This window comes from Saccostrea cucullata, unplaced genomic scaffold, assembly GCF_032062105.1.
Source record: "Saccostrea cucullata isolate Sc308-1 unplaced genomic scaffold, CSIRO_AGI_Scuc_v1 ctg1320, whole genome shotgun sequence".
Classification (NCBI taxonomy): Eukaryota; Metazoa; Mollusca; class Bivalvia; order Ostreida; family Ostreidae; genus Saccostrea; species Saccostrea cuccullata.
This window is the reverse complement of record NW_026930614.1, coordinates 426,688-437,941: the sequence shown is the minus strand read 5'-3', so window position 1 is coordinate 437,941 and position 11,254 is coordinate 426,688. Positions and strand designations below refer to the sequence as shown.

At 35.0% G+C, this 11,254-nt stretch overlaps 2 protein-coding genes across 4 annotated transcripts; one reads left to right on the top strand and one right to left on the bottom strand.

Moving 5' to 3' along the window:
- Positions 1 to 7: 7 nt before the first annotated feature.
- Positions 8 to 3,633, bottom strand: LOC134229281 (uncharacterized). Of its 2 annotated transcripts, none has more exons than XM_062710999.1 (2): positions 3,332 to 3,633; positions 8 to 2,571 (listed from the first exon to the last, which is right to left on the bottom strand). In XM_062710999.1, exons 1-2 carry the CDS (start codon positions 3,614 to 3,616, stop codon positions 64 to 66), a joined length of 2,793 nt encoding a protein of 930 aa, XP_062566983.1. In that variant the 5' UTR covers positions 3,617 to 3,633; the 3' UTR covers positions 8 to 63. The 2 variants fall into 2 exon arrangements, with proteins under 2 accessions (XP_062566983.1, XP_062566984.1); XM_062711000.1 differs by lacking the exon at positions 3,332 to 3,633 and adding an exon at positions 2,766 to 2,802.
- Positions 3,634 to 4,089: 456 nt separating this feature from the next.
- LOC134229283 (uncharacterized) lies at positions 4,090 to 8,625 on the top strand. 2 transcript variants are annotated; one of them, XM_062711002.1, is made up of 6 exons: positions 4,090 to 4,258; positions 5,368 to 5,955; positions 6,230 to 6,354; positions 6,445 to 6,900; positions 7,503 to 7,737; positions 7,888 to 8,625. In XM_062711002.1, the coding sequence occupies exons 1-6, from the start codon at positions 4,102 to 4,104 to the stop codon at positions 8,034 to 8,036; spliced, it is 1,710 nt and encodes a 569-aa protein (XP_062566986.1). In that variant the 5' UTR covers positions 4,090 to 4,101; the 3' UTR covers positions 8,037 to 8,625. The 2 variants fall into 2 exon arrangements, with proteins under 2 accessions (XP_062566986.1, XP_062566985.1); XM_062711001.1 differs by having other exon boundaries at positions 7,503 to 8,625.
- The last annotated feature ends 2,629 nt before the right edge of the window (positions 8,626 to 11,254 follow it).

Genomic DNA, 11,254 nt, shown 5'->3' with positions numbered 1-11,254 from the left:
CATTTAGTTCAATAATCTTCTTAAAATACACAAACTCTGAGCTACATACAATTCTTGATAATTTCAGTCTGATTCTAATCTGTTTGGAAATTTACAAATGAATAAGGTCTGCCCTCCAGGAAAAGACACAAGCATACAACTTGACAGTATGTCATTTATATTAACAACTTCAACATCATTTGTACCAGTAACTGCTAAGATATTAGAGTTAACATTGTAATTTCTGCAAAGTAATTTCTTAATGAATACAAGAGGTTTTGTCATACCTGCAGTGTTATCCTCAAACAGAATAAAAAACATAACTTCTCCAAAGCTAATATCATTCTTTCCATTGTAACAAATTGCTGAATTGTTTCTTTTGATCATTCTAGAATATTCAGTGCCATAAATTATATATGATCCATATTCTACTCTGTTAAAACTTCTATATGTATCACAAGCAGGGTCATGTTTCAAATAATCTTGGAGTGCAGCAGTCTCAACATTTTTTAATACTCTATTGCATGGAGCACCAAGAATGTATATCCCCTTCCCCAGTTTTTGACCCCTCTTAAGCAAAGATGGCTCTTGAATAGCTTTGCATAATTTATCAACCTCTGAATTTTCTGCAACACATTTTTGTTTTAATTCAGGAAGCTTTTGTATAAATGATATTGCAGTTATTATCTGAGTATCGATACTCTGACTCCCTCTGATCATTTTTAAAATAATTCCATTTTTACTTTCAAAAGAGAAGCAGCTATGGGTGTAGAGAGGGCCAAGATCCCTAACACAATCTGGTAAATGGAGCAGTTGATGGACATTTAATCTTAAGAAACATCGGTCATACAATTCTTCTAAACGCCTACAAAACTCAAATAAAAGCATTTCAGCTCTCTCTAAATCTTTTTCGTTTGAGCCGAATTTTAGAAGAATGTGCATCGAGTCTACAAGCAACAGGAAGTGAGAAAATCTTTGCATGTCTAAAATTCCATGCAGAACTGGAGCACCAAAAAATAACAAAAATGATCTATATTCAGATGCCTTCCAATATTTCAAGTCTTTTTCTATAGATCGCGGAAGTCTAGTAATGTCCAGAGTAGGTTTAATATTTTGAAGCCTCAAATCTACTTCACAAACACTGTTGCAAAAATTATAAGCTTTCCCTTTGTGCTTCTCACTAAACCATAGTTCCAATAGCATCTTCTGCACCCCTAATAAGACACCATGCATGTAGTCAATGGCAATGCCAGATACTATGTTAAAATTGGGCACAAAGAAAAGCCATGATGGTCCCTTTATACCTTTAACTGGCTTTCCCATTACAATGTGTTGGTCTTCTACTGCTATCCTGGCATTTTCTAAAACGTTTTTCTTTGTTCGTATCGGTCCTTTGGGTTCTTCACTTTGGAATGGAAATATCCTCGCATGACCACGCCCTACAGAAGCCGTCTCACCTTCTTGTTCACATTTCCAACAAGAAAATGCTCCGTTATATTGGACATGATTACAGAGCAAACTTCTGGCTGGGAGATCAGCTGTTCCGCACAATAAGAGACCTCTACACAGAAACTGGCCTCTTTCAGGTGATGTACATTTAATACCTTCTTTCATTTTCTGTAGCGATTTTAGAAATGGTTTTAAAAATGTCCCCATTGATGGTTTTTTGCTTCCATACCACAGGCTTGCTAGTATCATGTTATCCTTCAGCATCCTCTGCTTGTAGGGTAATTCATTAATGACGAGGTAAATCGGCCAAATTGCTGTCTTGCTGCTTTTAAAAACAGGAGCTCCATCAGTATTGAAAGTAAAAGATATGTTTTCTTGAAAACTCAAAATTCCATTATTTTCACTTAATTGCTTGTATAATTTCCCATCATAAATATCTTCATAGGTGTTATCACAGGATTTCCTTTTGAATCTATGTCCTAAACTTTCATAAAAATCTTTCTGGGCAAATAAATTTTGTATTTGGTGTTCTAAAGGCATTTCAATGAAATAGGAGGCATTTTTAACACTAAATTTAGATTTGCAAAATTCATAAGGACAGCTTTGCACAGTGGTGTTTTCTATATATCCAAGACAGTAATTACAGTAGTAGTGGCGAACAAGTGGATTCCTCAGATTCTTGAAAAATAACTTAAATTCATATAAAGATGCACAGAGTTTATGACCATGTGGGAGGGCCAAGGCCAAGATCTTAAGGAGTTGTTCTGTTGCCTCTCCAATCAGATTATACTTGGTAGTAAATATGGCCAGCAGCAGCATAAATGCGCCTAATGTCACTGCTGCCCCAGGATAGAGTGGATCCGAATCAACATCATTGTCTTCTGCATCCTGATCTAAAGAATGCTCTTCCTCATTTGTAATGTGAAGGTCCTCTAATGGATCACACTGCAAATCAAAATCTTCCTCAGGCAATGGTTGGTCATCGTCAGTTAAATCCTCAACTGATTCCGACTCCAAGTTGAAGTTGGTCATCAGCTCTTTTTCATGCGTTTGTACAAAGTTAAATTGTATTCCAGTCGTTTCCACGGTAATTTCTTCTGCTGTGTACGATGAAACCACATCTTGATCTGGATCAACCAATATCTGAAATTTACAAAAGTCATGGATTAAATAAAAACGTAAAATATGGTCTTATAAACCTTTAGTAGGCGCCGTTCCTTAATTTCGAGGAAATTCGAACTGAGGCAATATGCAGGTTTTTGAATAAAATTATACAAATAAGAAATTATTTAAATAACTTTTTAGACGACCATTTACACAATAGCTAAAGAACTTACACAAAAAATATTTACAGTCGTAAAAAACATTGCTAATGTCACATTCTAATGCAATTCTTTTGTTATCTTTGATTGGCTAATGCAATGTTTGAAACCGGATTGTGACGTGCGACGTACATGCTCCGTGACGTTTTTCATCAAAATTCAACAAAATAAGACGTAAACAACAAACAGCATGCATGGATTGCATTAGAATGGGAATAACTAAACTTTTAATTTGGTATTTGCGACCGTTAATGCTGATAATGGTCGCAAACATCCGTTTTACCGGCTCCGCTTACGTCGCCGGTAAAACTCACCATTAAATCAGCATTAACGTTTCTTAATTTATTCCCTAAATCATTGACTCAATTGAAACCGGATGTTGCAGTCATCTTTTATTAATCAATTCGGTCTTACATGTATATTTCTTAATTTCATATTATAAATTAAGTATTAAGGCTTAATGTATATGTATTTATATTTTTTAATTGAGATTTTACAAATAAAAAGTATTTTCAATAACAAAAAGATTTTTAAAATTATATAATTATTTTTTAACAGGAAGGGGGGGGAGATATTCATACCTCTTCGATTTGGTATTCATCCTGAAATTTGCTCACAGAGGGTTCACCACAGGCAGCTGATTTTTCAGGCTGAGGAAAATCAACTTTGTTCAAGTCCGAAAATTCGGGAAAATCAGTATCCAGTTTCGTTACCGTCTCACTCGACATCTGCTCAGAATCCGATAAATCTTCATTCCCTTGAAAAGGCTCAAAGCTGCAACTTTTTTCTTCTTCAAGAACAAACTTTTTGTAGGGACCTCTTTTCCCTGTAGCTTTACGCTTTTGCTTATTTTTGTCGCCGTCCATTTTTTTTTTACTTGTTCTCAGTGCAATTTACGATATATCTGTAACTCAATACCAGACAAGGATTCTGAAGTGACCGATTAGGGTACTCAAGGGGTATTTATGTACACATACATTTTAAAGGATGATTTTTTAAAAATAATATGCATTCGAAAAAAAGTGGGTATTACGTTTTACAAATGATTATGTTATGTATATATTCAATACTTGTGTTTGTTAATTGTTATATGACTTGTTATACGCATTAATCAAAACGTTTAAGTCTGTTTGCACCGCATATATAACCCATGGGGTGCCCTTGACCAGATGTAGTCTGACCCACTGAAATCTTATCGTGATGCCATGTGATGCTGGCCATTGCTGACCCCCAGCTGTTTACGCGCTTATAGTTTCTTTGTTCAGGAAAAGCCTCGACAGACATTTTGATAACACGAAAGTTTGCTGTACTCTTTGTCACATTCAGTCTGTGTTAAACTTGAATTCTAAATATGTTCGGATGCGTTTTCTTCCACGAGGATACGAGTTTAAGTGTTGTTGGGGAGAAGTCTAAACGACTGGAGCTTTTGGGATCTTTTCAAGAGGGAGAAAAAGTTAACATGAAGTGGGGAAAAGACATTTTCTCGGGAGTTATTGTCTATGTGCATGGTAAGAAAGTTTCCCATTCTTCAATATATTAAACTTATATGTAAGTTTTAAACTGTAAACAGGTTAATACTTAATATTGATTTAAAATGTGAGACGGTTAAATTCGGGATAGACAGATAAACCAGTTTGTATATAGTGGTTATCAAAGTGAGAATACTTTAATTATTTTAATCATAATGTTACAGAATGATGTATATGTATGTTCAGGATCAGTGTGGCATCGATTTTACTTCAGGAAATTTAACCCATGTTTCCGCTCCTAAAAAATTCAAATTCTGCTTTTCGGAACCCCCATTGCTCATGTTGCTGGCTGTGAAAACGCTCGAATCTTCCGATAGTTCAACCAGACCCTCGGCTGTCTCCGTAAACTCCGACGAGCTCCTCGGAGTTACGGAGACAGCCGAGTGTCTGGTTGAACATCGCGATCAACAGTGGAACTCTTTTACGTAGGAAAACTTGTTTAGTGTTGTTTTGTTTACATCGAGATATTATTTACATATAATTGATATAAGGTTTTTAGGGCCATTAACTCTTTTCAAGCCGCAGTGATTTTCGTGTGCAAACAAATAAAGTCAAATGATTAACATTTTTTATTTCAATTTTAAACAGGGAAAATTTAAGCTTTTTACAACTTATTATCATATGCTTATGGGACTACCATTTTTTTTTAGGGGGGGGGGGGGGGTACACTTTTTTTTTCAATCAGACAGGTTGTTTTTTTTTCATGCTAAACAAGGACAGTTTATTTATTTATTTATTTATTTATTTATTTGTTTATTTATTTATTCATAGAATGATCTAGGTCAAATTATCTTCTTCTTCACTAGAACTGAAAAAAATGACAAGAAAATAAAAAATAAAAAAAAAATAAATGGTTAATGGGAAAAGATAATGTAATGGCACTTGTCAAGGGCAGATTATTTTATTGCTAGCTGATGATAATTATTTATATCCTATTTTTTTTAAAGGACAAATTATTTATTTCCCAAATCATCCCCCCCCCACACACAAACCAAATCAAATAGTGAATGGTGTCTTTAGAAACTTGTCAGATGGGCTTTCATGTTTTCAAATAACTTGAGTAAGACTTTTGATATGACTTTTTATAGGAAACCAAGATCTTCTTGAAGCAGAAGCTGTAAAGGCAGAGAAGAAGGTTTTGAGAGGCAAGAACCTGAGTGCAGAAGAAAGTGTAGAGCAATTAATCACATTTTTCAAAAAGGCAGAAAATGAAAATCAGAAAAAAGATGGAAAAAGGGAAAGGATTCCGACAGAAAGAGCTAAAGAAAGTCATGAACAAGACAATGAAATGAGCCCCAAAAAGAAAAAGAAAAATACAGCAAATGAAAAGAAAGATGACAAAACTGAAAAGAAGGATGATGGCGAAAAGAACAATGATGAAGGAAAGAAAAAGAATGACGGAAAGAAAAACAAAGCAGAGAGAAAGAAAAAGACAGAAGAAAAGAGCAAAGAGAAAACAGAATTAGAAACACCCAAAGAAAAAGAGAGACAGGAAAAGAAGGCAGAGAGTAGTGTGCAGCTGGCAACAGCAAAGGAAATGCTGTCATCCTTAAGTGACCAGTTTGGGTCTCCAACAGCATCTGAAGATAGGTGTGTTGACAACACAACTCTGACGTCAACTTGGGCCCTCTGTAATCCTGAGCTGGAAAGGCCATCTGTGACAATGTCAACAACAGGTATTTAATATGCACCAATACTTTATACAGGGTTATTTTTCGCCCTTTTACACCTGCAAATGATTTCACCCTGTTGAATATGCCCCGACACAGTTCTGTTTTAGAGAAATTAATACTGTTTTCTTAGAATTTGCCCTGTTTAAATATTTGCTCTTTTGTGACAAGGGCAAAAGTGGCCAAAATAAAATGGGGGGCAAATATTTTCCTGTATAGAGTAATGCAGACTACTTAAACATAGAAAGTTTTTTTTATTCCTTATTTTCTTCTTAAATAGTTCCATCTTCTGAAGCCATTCGACCACCTGCTGATGTCCTTGAGTTATTTAAATTGCTGTTAAGACCACAAGTTCAAAGCTACATGAGAAGTATGATCTCCCAGTTCCAAGAGACAGAGTCTCAGGTAAAGTCCTATATTTTTTAATCAACAATTAAACTCATTTTTATAAATATATCTTCATGCAGTTTTAGAATTTATATTATTTCCCCATAGGTTGATGAAACTTACTCATGCTTACCATTACCAACATACACACCAATGACACCTGCAACATGGACACAAGACTGTAACTACACACAGCCATCTCCTTGGACCCAACAGCTACCGGTGCCAGCATTTGAACAGCAGCTTCAAACTCAACCAACTTCCAACATTCACACTCAACAGATGCCAACACAACAAATTTCCCTAAATTCACAACCTCAAGACATTGAAACTCAACAAATGTCAACACACCTTTCAATGCCACCTCAAATATCTCTACAACAAATTCCAATGCAACAAATGATGCCCCAACAAATGCCACTACAGAACCCTGCAACTCCTTCCCAGCACACCACACCACAAAAGATGCCATCAACACATTTACATGGAGTAAGCCCACCGAGGACACCAAGGAGGTCACCCAGGAAGCATTTCTCCTCTACACCCGAGGATTCTGATGGACTTGTAAGTGGTGATTTACAATACTAGACAATTTTTTCAGATACATGTTAGCTTTTATATTAGGATTGAATACCAGTATCAGGTATATATATATATTTCATATTGAGATATACTGCAATATTTAATAAGTTAATATTGCATTATGCAGAGCAATTCATGTATTTTCAACAAAATTGAAAGTCATAAGTGGTATTTTCTAATTTTATTATCACCATTTACAAATACAATTATGCATTTAAATGCACCAACACAACAGTTTTTACCTTACTATTTTGCGTAATTACAAATTGCTTCTGACAATTTATATTTTATCTATACAGAAACTCCAAGAAAGCATATTACATGTAATGGTATATCGGTACATGTACTACTAAAACTTATAGCAATATTATTGCCCAGCTCTACTTTAAATTAATTACAGTCTGAAAGTTAATGATAAGTCTTATAATTGTTAATGCTGTTTTCAGCGTACATGTAATATTGTATGTAAGAAACATTTTGATAAAATTTGCATTCTCAGAAGAAAATCATTCATTTGTCATTTTATAGATATTTATTGTTTCACTTTGAAGAAGTTTGTATATAAAATTTTGTTTTAATTTTAGATGACAAGGCTTCTTTCGAACCATCCTTTGACAGTGAAGAGGGAGGCACTGAGGAAAGCAAAGACTGCAGCAAAGAAGGCTCACCCATCAAAAATGGCCTTCACCTTGACAGCAAAACTCCTTCCTTCAATTTTTTCTTGTGAGGAGTTGGCCCTCAGTAGAGGACAAGGTTTAAAATCAAAAGAAGGAGACATCAGACCTACTCTTGATTCCACAAAGATGACTGTGTTAAAAGGTATTTATTTAAATAAATTCTCATGCAACTGGATTATGGTAACAGCAATTCCATCAAAGATTTTGACACCTAATGAATATGAACAGTTGACTGAGTTACACAAACATTTAATTGGCAAATTAATGTATATTTATATACCTTCTACTTTAGAATATGTAGCAGTCTGGTGTGAGAAGAATGGTGGGAAATATGGAGAAAAGGAGATTAATGATGCTGTGACTGAGCAGGTTTCGTATGCCAGGAAGAAAAGGAAAGGAAACAAAAAGCCAGTAACATCGGACAAGTCAACAGCTGAGTGAAAGAGAATTTATGCTTAATATAATAACTTTGTAAATATGATGATCATGAATTGATAATATTTGATTGTTGGATATGCACAAAATTTTTTGCTAGGGTTTGATGAAAACCAAGACTAATGTACAATATAGTAATTACAGAACTTGTAAATTTTACTTGTATTCATTTATTACTGATTTAATTTTTAAAAATTTAATATTTTTAATAAAATGTAATAGTTTAATTGCTACAATGAGTTTGTCCATGTCTTTATTTTGGGAAAATGTCCATCAAAATTGAAAGACAGAATTAATTTGCATAATCCGCTTAATGTACGCCTAAGCATTCCGCTTAATGTACGCCTAAGCAGTATGCTGTTTTCTGTCTAAAATTTAGCAGGATTTTTAGGCGGAATCTTTAAGCGGAATCTTTAGACGGACTAATTTGCATATTTCGCCTAAGTTTCCGCTTGAATTCCGGCTGAACTCCATCTAAAGTCCGCTTGTATTTCGCCTAAGTTTACTCTTTATGAGTATTGCAGACTTCAGGCGGAATACGCCTTAGTTGTCCGCCTGAAATCCACCTTTTCTCCGCCTGGAATATTTCGTACGGGTTGGAATAGCCCTATATAAAAACTTCAAACTAGTTCTTCATCACAAAAATGTGATCAAAATCCAGCATCTGAAGCAAGTTTGAGAGTTTTCATCCCTTGATGCATCATTTGGGCAAGTTTGGTTTATATAAGTCTTATAGTTTCTTGGTAATAGAACTGCACTCATAACTTTTACCTGGCCCATTATCTGGAAAATGTATGTTGAATTCAGCATCCAGAGCAAATTCATTAGTGTGCATCCTAAGATGTATCATCCATGCAAGTTTGCACAAGATAGGGCTAATAGTTACTTAGAAATGAAACATGCATAAAAATTTAACCTCTTCACTCATTCCTCAAAAATGTAGGTCAGATTCAGTATCCAAAGCCAGCCTAGCTGGTAGAATGCAACCTTAGATGTATCATCCATGCAAATTTGGTCATTAAAGAGCTCATAGGTACTTGGAAATGAATCTTGCATCAAAAACTTTAGCCTGTTCACTCATCCAGACAAGAGGCCCACGGGCCTTATAGGTCACCTGAGTATCATGTAACAACTTTCCAGCGATTGTATTTGGTTCATGTTTTAATCCAAAAGCCATGAAATTCACAAATTTTGAAAGAGGCACCATTGCTTATCAAAGGGCAGATTTCAAAGCATTAATTTATTTTTAGTCAAAGTACCCCCCTGGTACCACTGACCCAGCGGCCCTGAAATTATCTATTTTGAAAGAGGCCCCTTTCTTCATTTTAAGGCCAGCATTTTTTTTTTTATGTTTAGGTTTAGTTATCAACATGAGAATAAAAAAGTCCCAAAGGAGAAGGAACTAAAAAAAAAATTGATAAATCAATTATCAACATTTGTTCATTCTTTTTTTTATGCTATTCTAATAGGTTCCTTACCACTGGACACATAATGCTTACAAATAGGAAAATAGAACATTTAATTGCTTATTTCATCATTTGCCAGTTTAGGCGAGTTATATAAATTTTGTGATGTTGGTCAAAATATATTTTAAAAAATCAATTCTTTAAAAGTCTTTCAATATATCTTCATTTTTTTAATATGTGTTAGGTGAATGTGTAGACATTGTTCTAAAATTTACTTGATGCCTAAAATTATAATTCCTATCATAAAACAGACAGGGAGTATTGGGGAGTAGGGTGATCATTTTTTCAATTAAGTGTAAAATAATTTTTCTGGCTGATACAAATGATACTACATGCCTGTATATATTTGTATATTCTTGCCTTTTAATAGTTGAATTTTTTTTTATTTCTTCAGGTTATTGTTTATTTCTTCCTCAAATGGACTTAACTTCTCCCATAGTTTTATTCATTACATCTGATGCATAAGCAACCCTTTTCTGAAGAATGATGCTTAGACTGTAAGCTATAACAGAGACCTAAACAATGTCGCTGGCAATATGCAATAGCTACCACCGGCAGTTTAAAACCTGGGGGAGGAGAATAATTTACAGACAGATACTTTTGAAATGAATACATAATTATCTCACTAGCATGTCATTGTGCAACAAACTCGTCAGCATTTTATTTGTCCTTTGAACGGGTGAAACGTTTTAAATGGCACTCGTACCGATGAATTTTACACTAAACCAAGCTATCTTCTTAGCTTTATTTACCCGCCGTTTCATCTTACAACCGGAAGTGCGAGTTCGTAAATTTGAAATCTCGATCCCGACTCAAATTTGACATCGGAAAGGAAAAAAATTGTTTAATTTTTTTCTGTAAATTCAAAACCTTGAGCGGAGGGTTTGTAAAACTGAAAATAAAATAAATCCTGGCCTTAAATATGTACATGTAATTAGATCATTAGCATATAGCAAAGGATAAGATGTTCAAAGAATTCATGCATTTCACTATATAATAATTAGAGCCCCACCCTAAAACAAGAACCCCTGACCCTGGGGCCATAAAATTCACAATTTTGGTAGAGGCACTCTTGCTCATCATAACTATGTACTTAGTTGGTTTATTTAATACCCAGGAGCAGAGAAGAAGATTTTCAAAGAAATAATGCATTTTCACTACCTACTTATTTAGCCCCGCCCTAGCACTAGAACCCCTGACCCCAGGGTCATGAATTTCACAATTTTGGTAGAAGACTCATTGCTGATTACAATCATGCAAACAGTTTGACTGCTTGATGTCCAGGAGTAAAGAAGAAGATTTTTAAAGATTGCATTAATTTTAGTGGTTTTGGCCCCACCCCTCAGGCCCCAGGGGGGCAGGGATCATGAAATTCACAATTTTTGTTCCCCTTCACCCATAGATGCTTTGTGCCAAATTTGGTTGAAATTGGTTCAGTGGTTGCAGAGAAGAAGCTGAAAATGTTCAAATGTTAACACACGATGGACGACGGACGACGCACGACGACGGACGAAAACAGATAGCAATAGGTCACCTGAGTTTACTCAGGTGACCTAAAAATGTAGGTCAGATTTAGCATCTGAAGCAAGTCTGGTAGTGTACACCCTAAGAAGTATCATCCATGCAAGTTTGGTCAAGATAGGGCTTATAATTACTTGAAAATGAGAACTGCACCAAAAACATTAACCTGTTCACTCATCCAGAAAATGTAGGTCAGATTCAGCATCCAATGCTAGTCTGCTAATGTGCATCCTTAGA